Source organism: Carcharodon carcharias, unplaced genomic scaffold (assembly GCF_017639515.1).
Source record: "Carcharodon carcharias isolate sCarCar2 unplaced genomic scaffold, sCarCar2.pri scaffold_1001_ctg1, whole genome shotgun sequence".
Classification (NCBI taxonomy): domain Eukaryota; kingdom Metazoa; phylum Chordata; class Chondrichthyes; order Lamniformes; family Lamnidae; genus Carcharodon; species Carcharodon carcharias.
In genome coordinates this window covers 29,708-46,916 of record NW_024470895.1, presented here as the reverse complement: position 1 = coordinate 46,916, position 17,209 = coordinate 29,708, and the positions used below count along the sequence as shown (strand labels likewise).

General features: G+C 60.2%; 1 protein-coding gene across 1 annotated transcript; it reads right to left on the bottom strand.

Moving 5' to 3' along the window:
* Positions 1–2,537: 2,537 nt before the first annotated feature.
* On the bottom strand, positions 2,538–15,396 carry gnl3l (guanine nucleotide binding protein-like 3 (nucleolar)-like; the record flags this gene model as incomplete). The annotated part of the gene is made up of 8 exons (XM_041182532.1): positions 2,538–2,718; positions 4,669–4,829; positions 6,974–7,110; positions 7,960–8,102; positions 9,077–9,254; positions 10,298–10,385; positions 13,128–13,272; positions 15,276–15,396. Coding segments are annotated over 8 exons (1,154 nt in total), but the record flags the coding sequence as incomplete, so codon positions are not given.
* Between the last annotated feature and the right edge of the window lie 1,813 nt (positions 15,397–17,209).

Genomic DNA, 17,209 nt, shown 5'->3' with positions numbered 1-17,209 from the left:
CGCACTCTTCACACACACACACACCCGCACTCTCTCACACACACACACACCCCGCACTCTCTCACACACACCCACACCCCGCACTCTCTCACACACACACACCTCCATACTCTCTCACACACACACACACCCCGCCCTCTCTCTCACACACACACACCCCGCACTCTCTCACACACCACAACACACGCACTCTCTCACACATACAACACCCCCCGCACTCTCTCCACAACACACACCCCGCACTCTCTCACACACACACACACCCCGCCACTCTCTCACACACACACACCACTCCCGCACTCTCTCCACACACACACAACCCGCACTCTCTCACACGACACACCCCGCACTCTCTCCACACACACACCCCGCACTCTCTCTCACACACACACACACAGCCCGCACTCTCTCTCACACACACACACCTCCGTACTCTCTCTACACACACACACCCCGCACTCTCTCTCTCACACACACACCCCGCACTCTCTCTCACACACACACACCTCCGTAGTCTCTCTCACACACACACACCCCCGCACTCTCTCTCACACACAAACATACACACCCCGCACTCTCTCACACACAAGACACCCCCGCACTCTTCACAACACACACAGACACACCCGCACTCTCTCTACACACACACACCCCCGCATCTCTTCACACACACACACCCCGCACTCTCTCTCACACACACAACACCCCCGCACTCTCTCTCACACACACACACCCCCGCACTCCTCTCACACACACACACTCCCCGCACTCTCTCACACACACACACACCCCGCACTCTCTCACACACACACACTCCCCGCACTCTCTCACACACACACACTCCCCGCCCTCGCACACACACACACCCCGCACTCTCTCACACACACACACACACCCCTCGCACTCTCTCACACACACACACCCCCCGCTCTCTCTCACACACACACACCGCCCGCACTCTCTCACACACACACACCCCGCACTCTCTCACACACATACACACACCCCGCACTCACTCACACACACACACACCCCTCACTCTCTCACACACACCCCGCACTCTCTCACACACACACACACACCCCGCACTCTCTCACACACACACACACCCCGCACTCTCTCACACACACACACACCCCGCACTCTCTCACACACACACACACACACCCCGCACTCTCTCACACACACACCCCCCGCACTCTCTCACACACACACCCCCCGCACTCTCTCACACACACACCCCCCGCACTCTCTCACACACACACCCCCCGCACTCTCTCATACACACACACCCCCCGCACTCTCTCACACACACACACCCCCCGCACTCTCTCACACACACACACACCCCGCACTCTCTCTCACACACACACACACACCCTGCACTCTCTCACACACACACACACACCCTGCACTCTCTTACACACACACACACCCCGCACTCTCTCTCACACACACACACACACGCCCCGCACTCTCTCTCACACACACACACACACCCCGCACTCTCTCTCACACACACACACACACACCCTGCACTCTCTCACACACACACATGCCCCGCACTCTCTCTCACACACACACACACACCCCGCACTCTCTCACACACACACACACACACCCCGCACTCTCTCTCACACACACACACACACACCCCGCACTCTCTCTCAACAGACACACACACACACACACACAGACACACACACACACAGACACCCCGCACTCTCTCACACACACACACCCCCCGCACTCTCTCACACACACACACCCCCTGCACTCTCTCACACACACACACCCCCCGCTCTCTCTCACACACACACACCCCCCGCTCTCTCTCACACACACACACACCGCCCACACTCTCTCACACACACACACCCCGCACTCTCTCACACACATACACACACCCCGCACTCTCTCACACACACACACACCCCGCACTCTCTCACACACACACACACCCCGCACTCTCTCACACACACACACACACACCCCGCACTCTCTCACACACACACGCGCACACCCCGCACTCTCTCACACACACACGCGTACACACACACCCCGCACTCTCTAACACACACACACCCTGCACTCTCTCACACACACACACACACACCCTGCACTCTCTCACACACACACACACCCTGCACTCTCTCACACACACACACCCTGCACTCTCACACACACACGCGCACACACACACACCCCGCACTCTCTCTCACACACACACACACCCCGCACTCTCTCTCACACACACACACACACCCTGCACTCTCTCACACACACACACACACACACCCCGCACTCTCTCTCACACACACACACACCCCGCACTCTCTCTCACACACACACACACACACACCCCGCACTCTCTCTCACACACACACACACACACACCCCGCACTCTCTCACGCACACACACACACACACACACACACACACACACACACACACACACACACACACAGACACCCCGCACTCTCTCACACACACACACACACACCCCTCCTGCACTCTCCCACGTCCCGATTACCCACCTGCCCTCTTCTGCAGCCTCCTCCTCCTCTTGCTTGCTGCTTTCAGAGCCTGTCCCTGGCACAGGGGATCGAGCTCCCTGATCACCTGCAGGTCCGGGAGCCGAGGAGCTGCCTCCACCTTCTCCCCCGCCTGCTTTGGATTGGCTTTCCTGCTTCCGAACGTCACCGTCATCTTCCTCAACTGCCGAGAGAGAGGAACATTGCATTCAGCCCCTCTGCTCCGTGCCGGTGTTTCCTGCCCCCCCCCCCATCCCCCGTATCCTTCTATTCCTCTCTCCCCTCATGTGTTTATCCAGCTCCTTAAACACATCGACACGATTCACCTCCACCGCCCCTCCCTGTGGGAGCGAGTTCCGCCTTCTCCCCGCTCTCTGGGTAAAGACCTTTCTCCTGAATTCCCTCCCCGCCCTCGATCGGATTTATTAGGGACTGTCTTGTATTGATGCCACCCCCCCCACCCCACCTAGTTCTGGTCACTCCCCCCATCCCCCACAAGTGGAAACATCTTCTCTACGTCGACCCTATCAAAACCCCCTCCATCATTTTAAAGAGCTGGATCAGGTCACCCCCTCAGCCTCCTCTTTCCCAGAGTAAAGAGCCCCGGCCGGTTCGACCTTTCCAGATAGTTATAACCTCTCCGATCTGGGATCATCCTCGTCAATCTGTTTCACACCTTCTCCAGTGTCTCCATATCCTTTTTATAATACGGAAACCGGAACTGTGCACGGTATTCCAAGTGGGATACGGAGACCGGAACTGTGCGCGGTATTCCAAGTGGGATATGGAGACCGGAACTGTGCGCGGTATTCCAAGTGGGATATGGAGACCGGAACTGTGCGCGGTATTCCAAGTGGGATACGGAGACCGGAACTGTGCACGGTATTCCAAGTGGGATACCGAGACCAGGACTGTGCGCAGTATTCCAAGTGGGATACAGAGACTGGATCCATGCACGGTATTCCAAGTGGGATACGGGACCGGAACAGTGCCCGGTATTCCAAGTGGGATACAGAGACCGGAACTGTGCATGGTATTTCAAGTGGGATTCGGGAATCGGAACTGAGCACGGTATTCCAAGTGGGATACGGAGACCGGAACTGTGCACGGTATTCCGAGTGGGATATGGAGACCGGAACTGTGCACAGTATTCCGAGTGGGATACGGAGAGCGGAACTGTGCCCGGTATTCCAAGTGGGATACGGAGACCGGAACTGTTCATGGTATTTCAAGTGGGATTCGGGGATCGGAACTGAGCACGGTATTCCGAGTGGGATTCGGGGACTGGAACTGTGCACAGTATTCCAAGTGGGATTCAGGGACTGGAACTGTGCACAGTATTACAAGTGGGATTCGGGGACTGGAACTGTGCATGGTATTCCAAGTGGGATTCAGGGACTGGAACTGTGCACAGTATTCCAAGTGGGATTCAGGGACTGGAACTGTGCACAGTATTCCAAGTGGGATTCGGGGACTGGAACTGTGCACGGTATTCCAAGTGGGATTCAAGGACTGGAACTGTGCACGGTATTCCAAGTGGGATTCGGGGACTGGAACTGTGCACGGTATTCCAAGTGGGATTCAGGGACTGGAACTGTGCACGGTATTCCAAGTGGGACACAGAGACCGGAACAGTGCACGGTATTCCAAGTGGGATTCAGGGACTGGAACTGTGCACGGTATTCCAGGTGGGATTCAGGGACTGGAACTGTGCACGCTATTCCAAGTGGGATTCAGGGACTGGAACTGTGCACGGTATTCCAAGTGGGATTCAGGGACTGGAACTGTGCACGGTATTCCAGGTGGGATTCAGGGACTGGAACTGTGCACGGTATTCCAGGTGGGATTCAGGGACTGGAACTGTGCACAGTATTCCAGGTGGGATTCAGGGACTGGAACTGTGCACGGTATTCCAAGCGGGATTCGGGGACTGGAACTGTGCATGGTATTCCAAGTAGGATAGTTGCTCTTTTATTCGAGTACACTGCCCATGTACAATACAGAAATCAGGAATATACTAACCCCTCAAAGGCCACAAAGTACAGGAGCACGTTTTCACCAGTGTTACACTGAGTCTGTTTCAGGGGATGACTCTCAGTTGATGTGATGGCTCGAATGTTTCAAGCGTCTTTACCTGCGAGTCCTGGGTGCTGTCGATGTCTGTGGCCACTCCCTCGCTCTCCTGCGTCGTCTTATCCTCTTCCATTTCACATGTGTGGGGAGGTTCGTTCTCCCCGCTCGTCATTCCGGACATCTCAATGCAGATTCCGCTCTCTCCCGCGGGAGACTCGATCTCTGCAGCACAAGCATCGAACTGTTATTGATGGACTGTCCCCGCCACCATTCTGTCCCGTCTCACCTCAAATTGATGGCGCCATAACCCTCTGGAGCTAATGGTCCAGGGTGCTTCGAGTCAGGGGGATATGGATTTGAGCCCCCCCACTCCAGAGACTTGAGTCACATGATCCGGGACCAACTCTCCCCCGGCACAGTGACAGTACTGAGGGAGCGCCGCACTGTCGGAGGGTCAGCGCTGAGGGAGCGCCGCACTGTCGGAGGGTCAGCGCTGAGGGAGCGCCGCACTGTCGGAGGGTCAGCGCTGAGGGAGCGCCGCACTGTCGGAGGGTCAGCGCTGAGGGAGCGCCGCACTGTCGGAGGGTCAGCGCTGAGGGAGCGCCACACTGTCGGAGGGTCAGTGCTGAGGGAGCGCCGCACTGTCGGAGGGTCAGCGCTGAGGGAGCGCCGCACTGTGGGAGGGTCAGTGCTGAGGGAGTGCCGCACTGTTGGAGGGTCAGCGCTGAGGGAGATCCGCACTGTCAGAGGGTCAGTGCTGAGGGAGCGCCGCACTGTCGGGGGGTCAGCGCTGCGGGAGCGCCGCACTGTCGAAGGGTCAGAGGGAGTGCTGTGAGGGACAGAAAAGAGAGCGGAGGGAAGGGGAGGACTGTGTGGTGCTGTTTTTTGGGATAAGAGGTTAAACCCAATACCCTTGTCTGCCCTCTCAGGTGGACGTGAAAGATCCCACAGCCACTATTGTCAGAATAGCGCGGTGGGGGGGTAGGTTGTGGGGCGAAGGGGGGGTGTGGTGCGAGGGGGGAGGGTGGGGTGTGGGGCGAGGGGGGAGGGTAGGGTGTGGGGCGAGGGGGGAGGGTAGGGTGTGGGGCGAGGGGGTGGTATGGTGTGGGGTGAGGAGGGGGGTGGGGTGTGGGGCGAGGGGGGAGGGTGGGGTGTGGGGGGAGGGTGGGGTGTGGGGCGAGGGGGGGTATGGTGTGGGGCGAGGAGGGGGGTGGGGTGTGGGGCGAGGGGGGAGGGTGGGGTGTGGGGCGAGGGGGGGTATGGTGTGGGGCGAGGAGGGGGGTGGGGTGTGGGGCGAGGAGGGGGGTGGGGTGTGGGGCGAGGAGGGGGGTGGGGTGTGGGGCGAGGGGGGAGGGTGGGGTGTGGGGGGAGGGTGGGGTGTGGGGCGAGGGGGGGTATGGTGTGGGGCGAGGAGGGGGGTGGGGTGTGGGGCGAGGAGGGGGGTGGGGTGTGGGGCGAGGAGGGGGGAGGGTGGGGTGTGGGGGGAGGGTGGGGTGTGGGGCGAGGGGGGGTATGGTGTGGGGCGAGGAGGGGGGTGGGGTGTGGGGCGAGGAGGGGGGTGGGGTGTGGGGCGAGGGTGGGGTGTGGGGTGAGGGGGGGTATGGTGTGGGGCGAGGAGGGGGGTGGGGTGTGGGGCGAGGAGGGGGGTGGGGTGTGGGGCGAGGGGGGAGGGTGGAGTGTGGGGGGAGGGTGGGGTGTGGGGCGAGAAGGGGGGTGGGGTGTGGGGCGAGGAGGGGGGTGGGGTGTGGGGCGAGGAGGCGGGGGGGGGTGGGTGTTCTCCCCGATGCCCTGGGGGGCAATATTTACCCCTCAGACAACATCACAAAAAAACAGACGATCTGGGTCTTTATGGCATTGGCTGTTGGTGGGATCTTGCTGTGCCTAAATCAGCTGCTGCATTACCGCCATTACAGGGGAGGAGATGGCGTGTTGGTATTGTCGCTGGACTAGTCAGTCGTCCGGGGTAAAGCTCTGGGGACCCAGGTTCAAATCCCACCCCCGGCAGAATTTGAATCAGTAAAAATCTGGAATGAACAGTCTGACGGTGACCGTGAATCTATTGTCGACCGGTGAAAAAACCCCATCTGGGTCACTAATCCCCCTGTGGGGAGGGAAACTTGCCCTCCTTACACAGTCTGGGTCCACACGTGACTCCAGACCCCACAGCAAATGTGGTTGACTCTTGAATGCCCCTCTGAACAAGGGCAATTAGGGATGGGCAATAAATGCAGGGCCCAGCCAGCGACCCCCACATCCTGGGTATGAGTTAGTTAAGATAAAAAGGCAGTGACTGCACTCGGAGGCTGTGAAGCGCTTTGGGGGGGTCCTAAGATGGGGAAATGTGGATTTTTCCTCTGTTTACTCACTGCTGAGGGACTCCTGGTTTCCTTTCTCTAACTCCTCGATGTCGAACGCCTTGCCCAGCTCCGCGACGATCTCGGCACTGATGTGGGTGGGGAGGGTGTGGGTCTCCGGTGGCTGGGTGAAGTAGCAGATCTTGCCGCTGAGGGGAGACCAGATGATTCGGCCATGAGACGCGCAACCTGGCTCACTCAAACCTCGCACGCCCCCTCACGAGGCCAGTGCCGAGGGAGCGCCGCACTGTCGGAGGGTCAGAGCTGAGGGAGCGCCGGGCTATCGGAGGGTCGGTGCTGAGGGGGAGCCGCACTGTGGGAGGGTCAGTGCTGAGGGAGCACCGCACTGTCGGAGGGTCAGTGATGAGATAACACCGCACTGTCGGAGGGTCAGCGCTGAGGGAGCGCCGCACTGTGGGAGGGTCAGTGCTGAGGGAGCGCTGCACTGTGGGAGGGTCAGTGCTGAGGGAGTGCCGCACTGTCGGAGGGTCGGTGCTGAGGGAGTGCCGCACTGTCGGAGGGTCAGTGCTGAGGGAGCGCCGCGCTGTGGGAGGGTCAGTGCTGAGGGAGTGCCACACTGTGGGAGGGTCAGTGCTGAGGGAGGGCCGCACTGTCGGAGGGTCAGTGCTGAGGGAGCGCCGCACTGTCGGAGGGTCAGTGCTGAGGGAGAACCGCACTGTCGGAGGGTCAGCGCTGAGGGAGCGCCGCACTGTCGGAGGGTCAGCGCTGAGGGAGCTCCGCACTGTCGGAGGGTCAGCGCTGAGGGAGTGCCGCACTGTCGGAGGGTCAGCGCTGAGGGAGCTCCGCACTGTCGGAGGGTCAGTGCTGAGGGAGCGCCGCACAGTCGGAGGGTCAGTGCTGAGGGAGCGCCGCACAGTCGGAGGGTCAGTGCTGAGGGAGCGCCGCACTGTCAGAGGGTCAGCGCCGAAGGAGCGCTGTGACGTACAGAGCGGGGGGGTGGGGGGGAGAACGCGGTCCGGATAGCGCAGGCGCGGTACCTGGTCCAGTCGGCGAGGACGGTCTTGGCTGCCTTCTCATGATCTGGGTGCCCTCCCTTCCTCAGCTTCCCCAACCTCCGGGCCAGCACTGCCAGGAATTCCTGCGTGTCCCGGAACTCAGGGATATTGTAATGCCGCATGACCTGCGAGACGCAGAAGGTGAGGCGTGAGAAACTGGTTCATGGAGCCGAGACGGGGGAACGCCGTGGGATGGGGGGGGGATAAAGCTCGGTTAATCGGATACTGACTTCTGAATGAGCAGGAGGCTGGGAGTTTGGGAAGAGTCGTCTGACTCAGAAATCACTCACACCTCGCGGACAGGCCTCCCGGAATCTTCCCAAGAAGCCGGACACAGGCTCCGGGAACAGCACCGCGTCTTCCCGATCGGCACTCAGCCGTCTCCCAGACTCAACAATTTCGGACTCTGACCTCCGCCGCCCCCCCGCCATTTTCCTCTGGGGTTTTGCCTTTGGTTTGACTTTTCTCAATTCTACCTGCTCTCCTCGATCGGACGACTGCTATCCTGCCATTCGCACCTCCTCTAGCCCGCGCTTTGTTTTCTTTACTTGTCCTGTTAACGCTCCCTTTGGTCTCGCACCATGAACCCACTTGGGTCCACAGACCACCCCTTTTGTTCTTACCCCCACATTTTTTTGGTATTCACTTATGGGATGGGGGCATCATGGACTAGTCCGGCGTTTATTGCCCATCACTCATTGCCCTGGAGAAGGTGGTGGGGAGCATTCACTTACCCAAAGCCGATTACATTTCAAACACTCCTCACTTCAGACGCAGTGTCACTGACGTGAAATGTTAACTCTGTCTCTCTCCACAGATGCTGCCCAGCCTGCTGAATATTTCCTGCTATTGTCGTTTAAGCTCCCTCAGCACTGACCCTCAGACAGTGCGGCGCTCCCTAAGCGCTGACCCTCCGACAGTGCGGCGCTCCCTCAGCGCTGACCCTCCGACAGTGCGGCGCTCCCTCAGCACTGACCCTCCCACAGTGCGGCGCTCCCTCAGCACTGACCCTTGAGCATCGAACCCGTTTCGGGGGTGACGGGGAGACTGGTGGAGGTGGCGATGGAATTCTGCCAAGCCCTGTCATGTTGTCACTCACCTGTTGCTTGTTACACCGTCTCAAAATGGCAGCCACTGGTTCCACTGGATCCTGCAGCTGCTCGATCTTCACACAATTTCGCAGGATGACGGCAGCGTCCGAGGTAGACGTTGCCATGACGATGCCAGGACAGTCCAACAGCTTGATGTGCTTGTCGAGGTGAATCTCTTGCAGGCACCTGCGGGAGGAGAACTATGGTCACTCACTGCTGAAGGTCTGCTCCCTCTACACTGTCCCCATCAAACACTCCCATGACAGGTACAGCACGGGGTTAGATACAGAGTAAAGCTCCCTCTTCACTGTCCCCATCAAACACTCCCAGGACAGGTACAGCACGGGGTTAGATACAGAGTAAATCTCCCTCTACACCGTCCCCATCAAACACTCCCAGGACAGGTACATCACGGGGTTAGATACAGAGTAAAGCTCCCTCTACACCGTCCCCATCAAACACTCCCAGGACAGGTACAGCACGGGGTTAGATACAGAGTAAAGCTCCCTCTACTCTGCCCCCATCAAATAGTCCCAGGGCAAGTACAGCACGGGGTTAGACACAGAGTAAAGCTCCCTCTACACCGTCCCCATCAAACACTCCCAGGACAGGTACAGCACGATGTTAGATACAGAATAAAGCTCCCTCTACACCGTCCCCATCAAACACTCCCAGGACAGGAACAGCACAGGGTTAGATACAGAGTAAAGCTCCCTCTACACTGTCCCCATCAAACACTCCCAGGGCAGGTACAGCACGGGGTTAGATACAGAGTAAAGCTCCCTCTACATTGTCCCCATCAAACACTCCCAGGACAGGTACAGCACAGGTTTAGATACAGAGTAAAGTTCCCTCTACACTGTCCCCATCAAACACTCCCAGGGGGAGTCTGGGCTTGGGCAGCGCTGTCGAAGGAGCCTTGGCGAGTTGCTGCAGTGCATCTTGTAGATGGTACACACATTGCTGCCCCTGTGTGTCGGTGGTGGAGGGAGTGAATGTTTAAGGCCTGGTAGGGGAGCAGGTCTGTGAGATGCTGTTGAGATACAAATCAGATGGCCGGGGTAAGGGCGGGTATGCAGCGATCTTTCCCAAGTGTTGACATAGTGGGATACCGGGATGCGTTACATTATCTTGGGATAAGCTTGGTTAACTGAGTGTCAATGGACGTATACTTGCACACACACTGTCGGGGTGTGTGGGGGGAGAACTGGGGTCACGTTCCCACTTACTTGGTCACTCCAGGGGTTGCGCCCACACTGCAGGCCCGTGCTCTTTTCAGGCTGTTGATTAAGCTGCTCTTCCCGACATTTGGAAATCCTGGGAATGTTGAGCGAGGCGTGCGCGCACGCGCGCGCACACACACACACACACACACACACACACACACACACACACACACACACACACACGCACACACAGAGAAAAGAGAAACAGGAGACTGGGTTAGACAGCTATCGCTGGGGAGGTGCCCGGTCGGGTGAAGTGAGCCAAACTCCCGTCGGCTTGGGCCGCTCACCGCTGCCACGCACGAGGACACCGGGGCAGGTGTCCGCCGCCTCACGCGGCCAAATAGCTCAGACGGAGACACGGCCGGCTCGGGGACAGGGCGGCAGGCAAAGTGCACGCTCCCCCTCCCCACCCCGCCCCAACGCCAAGATGTCCCAGGCCGAATTGGGGTGCCCCCCCCACCCCCCCACCGCCGCCAACCCCAACCCCCCCCGTAATTGGGTGGGCTATTTGACTGCGGGTGGCGTCACAGCCCGCGGCGCACCCTGACCCGGCCGCCACCGGGAACAGAGAGGGCCCTCGCGCGTTGAGGTCGGCCGAGCCAGGGTTCGCCCCCTCCCCCACCACCGCAATCAACCAGGCTTCTCCGGCCTCGAACCCCCACCCTGACCTCCCCCACCCGCCCCTCCCCCCCCCCCGAGCCTCGGGTAAACCGCCGGGCGTTCTGAAGCCGGCGGGAATTTAGGGCGGGGCCTGGGAGAGGGGCCAATGAGGCTAGAGAACAAAAAAATTACCCCCCTCTTCCCTAACCACCACCACCTCCCCCCCCACCACCCCCCCCCACCCCTGACCGTGTCATCCTCCCTCTGTCCCTACAGCCCAACACCCTTCATGCCCAAACCTCACCTGCTGCACAGCCTCAGTCTGGGGTGGGGGTGGGGGTGGGGGTGGGGGTGGGGGTGGGGGAGTCGAAGGTTAGAGGTCAACCCAAACCGCTAAGGGGGCGGGAGAGGGGCTGAAGGGGGGGAAGAGTTCACCATCAGGCCCTCCAACCGCCCCCCCAACTCCCCCCCCCACCCCCCCTCCACCCCCCCAGCGCCACACAGTCCTGTCAGCAGCAGCCGCCACCCCAGCTCTTTCCCAGTTGCCCCTTCCTCCGTCTCCGACCGCCATTTTGGTTTGCCCGGCTTCGGGTTGCGGGGGAGGGGCTGGTGAGCGCCAAAGGGAGGCGGCCGCCCCTTTTCCCCCACACCCCCGGCTGTAAACCCAGGGGAGGGTGGGGGGGGGGGGGTGCTGGGGGGGGGGTGGTGGAACGTCTCAGTCGAGCTCTCCCCCCACCGATCTTTCCATAGCGGCTTAACCCACCCACCGTCCCCAGGGCGGGGGGGTCAGCATGGTCTCGCCTCGCCTGGGCCCGGTTTCCATGGGCTGTGGGAGAGCAGACGTCTCCCCCACGCACCCCACCCCCCCACACCCACGCCCCCCCCCCCACCACCCCGCGCCCTCTCCCGGACACGCAGCCCCAGGCCGAGGCGCGTTCGTCCGCCGTTTTGATTCTGGCAGCGCTCGGGGGAGGGGGAAGGAGAGTCAAAATGGGGCAGGGGTGGGTGTCAGGGGCAAAACGAAGACATTCCCCGTCCCAGAATTCACCCCCCACCACCCGCCCCCCCCCCCTCCCCTTTCACCCGTTGCACACTTTCAGCTTTGGTTCCCCCTTTTTGCTGAAGGAGGGACTTTTCTTTTTAGTTCATTCGCAGAGGGGGGTGTCACTGGCTAGGCCAGCGTTTACTAAACCCTCCTGTCGGAGGCAGTTCCGAGAAGGTTGGCTCGTTCCCATTCCCGGGACGTTGGTTGAAGTGGGGAGAGAGGCTGCTGGGGGGCTGCGGTGCAGAGGGATCTGGGTGTCCTGGTACATGAATCTCAAAATAGTTAGTACGCAGATGCAGCGAGTGATTGGGACGGCAAATGGAAAGTTGTCCTTTATTGCGAGGGGGAGGGGGGATGGAGTATAAAAGTGGGGAAGTCTTGCTACAACTGGACAGGGCGTTGGTGAGGCCGCTCCTGGGGCTCTGTGGACAGTTCTGGTCTCCTTACTTAAGGAGGGACAGACTCGCATTGGAAGCCGTTCAGAGAAGGTTCACTCGGCTGATTCCTGGGACGAAGGGGGTTTGTCTGATGGGGAAAGGTTGAGCAGGTTGGGCCTCTACCCATTGGAGTTTAGAAGAATGAGAGGTGATCTTATTGAAACATGACAGATTCTGAGGGGAGGGGGTTTGACAGGGTGGATGCTGAGGGGATGTTTACCCCCCCTCACGGGGGGGGAATCTAGAATAAGGGGAGGGGGGGGCACAGTTTCAGAATGAGGGGTCTCCCATTAAAGACAGAGATGAGGAGGAATTTCTTGTCTCAGAGGGTGGTCAGTCTGTGGAATTCTCTCCCTCCCCTCCCCCTGAGAGCAGTGGGGGCCGGGTCACAATATATTCAAGGCCGAGTGAGGCAGATTTCTGATCGACGAGGGAGTCGAGGGTTATGAGGGAGGGGGGACAGGGAAGTGGAGTGGAGGCCACAATCGGATCAGCCATGATCTTATGGAATGGGGGAGTAGGGTCGAGGGGCCGAAAGGCCTCCTCGTGCTCTGAGCTCGTGCGCTCCCCCCACTGTTGCTCAACGGGCTCGGCGGGGTGGGGGTGGGTGCTGGGGCAGAGAGGGGAGGGAGGGGGAATGCTCGAGGGGCCCACTGGGTTCACCGCGGTGGGCACCACAAGCAGAGGCGCAACCCACCCACCCAGCCAGCCGAGCGAGCGAGCGGCAGCGCCCTCCTCCTTTCCTTACCGACCACGCCCACGGTGATGGCAGTCTTCAGCTCACGATTGCGGCAGTAGCCTCCCAGCAGCCTCATCAGGTTGTCCGCTCCCACGCAGGCGCTGCTCTGCAGCAGGTCAGCGCTCGCTCTCTCCACCGGCACTTTGCTGCGATGCTGTCAGGGGCGGAGTGAAGATCAGGGTTAGAGTATGGCAGCCGGGGCTCCGCGGGGAGCCAGCCGCTTACGTTACACATGTGTAAAACTCCACCTCCCTCAGCACTGACCCTCCGACAGTGCGGCACTCCCTCAGCACTGACCCTCCGACAGTGCGGCACTCCCTCAGCACTGACCCTCCAACAGTGCGGCGCTCCCTCAGCGCTGACACTCTGACAGTGCGGCGCTCCCTCAGCACTCACCCTCCGACAGTGCGGCGCTCCCTCAGCACTCACCCTCCGACAGTGCGGCTCTCCCACAGCACTGACCCTCCAACAACGCGGCACTCCCTCAGCACTGACCCTCCGACAGTGCGGCACTCCCTCAGCACTGACCCTCCCACAGTGCAGCGCTCCCTCAGCGCTGACTCTCCGACAGTGCGGCGCTCCCTCAGCGCTGACCCTCTGACAGTGCGGCGCTCCCTCAGCGCTGACCCTCTGACAGTACGGCGCCCGCTCAGCACTGACCCTCCCACAGTGCGGCACTCCCTCAGCGCTGACTCTCCGACAGTGCGGCGCTCCCTCAGCGCTGACCCTCTGACAGTGCGGCACTCCCACAGCACTGACCCTCCCACAGTGCGGCGCTCCCTCAGCACTGACACTCTGACAGTGCGGCGCTCCCTCAGCACTGACCCTCCCACAGTGCGGCGCTCCCTCAGAACTGACCCTCCCACAGTGCGGCGCTCCCTCAGCACTGACCCTCCCACAGTGCGGCACTCCCTCAGCACTGACCCTCCCACAGTGCGGCACTCCCTCAGCACTGACCCTCCGACAGTGCGGCACTCCCTCAGCACTGACCCTCCGACAGTGCGGCACTCCCTCAGCACTGACCCTCCAACAGTGCGGCACTCCCTCAGCGCTGACACTCTGACAGTGCGGCGCTCCCTCAGCACTCACCCTCCGACAGTGCGGCGCTCCCTCAGCACTCACCCTCCGACAGTGCGGCTCTCCCACAGCACTGACCCTCCAACAACGCGGCACTCCCTCAGCACTGACCCTCCGACAGTGCGGCACTTCCTCAGCACTGACCCTCCCACAGTGCAGCGCTCCCTCAGCGCTGACTCTCCGACAGTGCGGCGCTCCCTCAGCGCTGACCCTCTGACAGTGCGGCGCTCCCTCAGCGCTGACCCTCTGACAGTGCGGCGCTCCCTCAGCACTGACCCTCCGACAGTGCGGCGCTCCCTCAGAACTGACCCTCCCACAGTGCGGCGCTCCCTCAGCACTGACCCTCCCACAGTGCGGCACTCCCTCAGCACTGACCCTCCCACAGTGCGGCACTCCCTCAGCACTGACCCTCCGACAGTGCGGCGCTCCCTCAGAACTGACCCTCCGACTGTGAGGCGCTCCCACAGCACTGACCCTCCGACAGCGCGGCACTCCCTCAGCACTGACCCTCCGACAGCGCGGCACTCCCTCAGCACTGACCCTCCGACAGCGCGGCACTCCCTCAGCACTGACCCTCCGACAGCGCGGCACTCCCTCAGCACTGACCCTCCGACAGTGCGGCACTCCCTCAGCACTGACCCTCCGACAGTGCGGCACTCCCTCAGCACTGACCCTCCGACAGTGCGGCACTCCCTCAGCACTGACCCTCCGACAGTGCGGCACTCCCTCAGCACTGACCCTCCGACAGTGCGGCACTCCCTCAGCACTGACCCTCCGACAGTGCGGCACTCCCTCAGCACTGACCCTCCGACAGTGCGGCACTCCCTCAGCACTGACCCTCCGACAGTGCGGCACTCCCTCAGCACTGACCCTCCGACAGTGCGGCACTCCCTCAAACTCTGACAGTAACACGATGGGGCATGTTGAACGAACAGTCGGGGCTAGGATCTCGCTAAGGCAAGATAGGCTGAAGGGACAAGAGGGCTGGTGTTCCGCTCACACACACTCTCGCCCGCTCTGACCGTCTCAATCTGCACAGCTGGAGAGAGCGGGGGGGGCGGGCGCAATGGTGCCACTCACCAGGTTCTTACTCTGCGCCTGGGTACAAGCTTTGAAGGCCACTGCAGGCAGTTCGTTCCTCAGGTATTTCAGCCACTTCTCAATGACGTCTTTGGCCACAAGGTCTGTAAGAGAACCAGCGCTTATTCATTACAACACAGCACCTTTGAACTACACCGCTGGCAGAGTTAAACATCCCCCAAGGAGCCTCGCAGCAGCCTCAGCCAATCACAACCTGACTCCGAGCCACACACGGAGATACTGGGGACAGGGGAGCAAAAAAGCTCGTTCAAAGAGCTCGGTTTTTAAAGAGCGAGAGCAACAGAGACAGAGGGAGAAAGAGAGAGAGAGGGAGAGAGGGAGAGGGCGAGAGAGAGATAGAGAGAGAGAGAGAGCGGGAGAGATAGAGAGAGGGAGAAACAGAGGGGAAGAGGGAGAGGTTAAGGGAGGGAATTCCAGAGCTCAGGGCCCCCACAAGGCAGTGAAGGCACGGCCGCCAATGGTGGAGCGATGGGAATCGGGGGATGCTCAAGAGGCCGGAATTGGAGGAGTGCAGAGATCTCGGAGGTTTGTAGGAGGTTACAGAGATAGGGAGGGTCGTAGGGGCTGGAGGAGGTTACAGAGATAGGGAGGGTTGTAGGGGCTGGAGGAGGTTACAGAGGTAGGAAGGTTTGGAGGGGCTGCAGGAGGTTACAAAGATAGGGAGGGTTGTAGGGGCTGGAGGAGGTTACAGAGATAGGGAGCATTGTAGGGGCTGGAGGAGGTTACAGAGATAGGGAGGGGTGTAGGGGCTGGAGGAGGTTACAGAATAAGGGAGGGTTGCAGAGGCTGCAGGAGGTTACAGAGATAGGGAGGGTTGTAGAGGCTGGAGGAAGTTACAGAGATAGGGAGGGTAGTAGGGGCTGGAAGAGGTTACAGAGATAGGGAGGGTTGTAGGGGCTGGAGGAGGTTATAGAGATAGGGAGGGTTGTAGAGGCTGGTGGAGGTTACAGAGATAGGGAGGGTTATAGGGGCTGGAGGAGGTTACAGAGATAGGGAGGGATGTAGGGACTGGTGGAGGTTACAGAGATAGGGAGGCGTCTAGGGACTGGAGGAGGTTACAGAGATAGGGAGGGGTGTAGGGACTGGTGGAGGTTAGAGAGATAGGGAGGCGTCTAGGGACTGGAAGGGGTTACAGAGATAGGGAGGGTTATCGGGGCTGGAGGAGGTTACAGAGATAGGGAGGGGTGTAGTGACTGGTGGAGGTTACAGAGATAGGGAGGGGTGTAGGGGCAGGAGGAGATTACAGAGATGGGGCGGTTGTAGGGGCTGGAGGAGGTTACAGAGATAGGGAAGGTTGTAGGTGCTGGAGGAGGTTGCAGAGATAGGGAGGGTTGTAGGAGCTGGAAGAGGTTACAGAGATAGGGAGGGGTGTAGGGGCTGGAGGAGGTTACAGAGAAGGGAGGGTTGTAGGGGCTGGAGGAGGTTACAGAGGTAGGAAGGGTTGTAGGGGCTGGAGGAGGTTACATAGATAGGGAGGGTTGAAGGGGCTGGAGGAGGTTACAGAGATAGGGAGGGTTGTAGGGACTGGAGGAGGTTACAGAGATAGGGAGGGTTGTAGGGGCTGGAGGAGGTTACAGAGATAGGGAGGGTTGTAGAGGCTGGAGGAGGTTACAGAGATAGGGAGGGTTGTAGGGGCTGGAGGAGGTTACAGAGATAGGGAGGGTTGTAGGGGCTGGAGGAGGTTACAGAGATAGGGAGGGTTATAGGGGCTGGAGGAGGTTACAGAGATAGGGAGGGGCGTAGGGACTGGTGGAGGTTAGAGAGATAGGGAGGGTTCTAGGGGCTGGAGGAGGTTACAGAGATAGGGAGGGGTGTAGGGGCTGGAGGAGGTTACAGAGATAGGGAGGGGTGTAGGGGCTGCAGGAGGTTACAGAGATAGGGAGGGTTGTAGGGGCTGGAGGAGGTTACAGAGA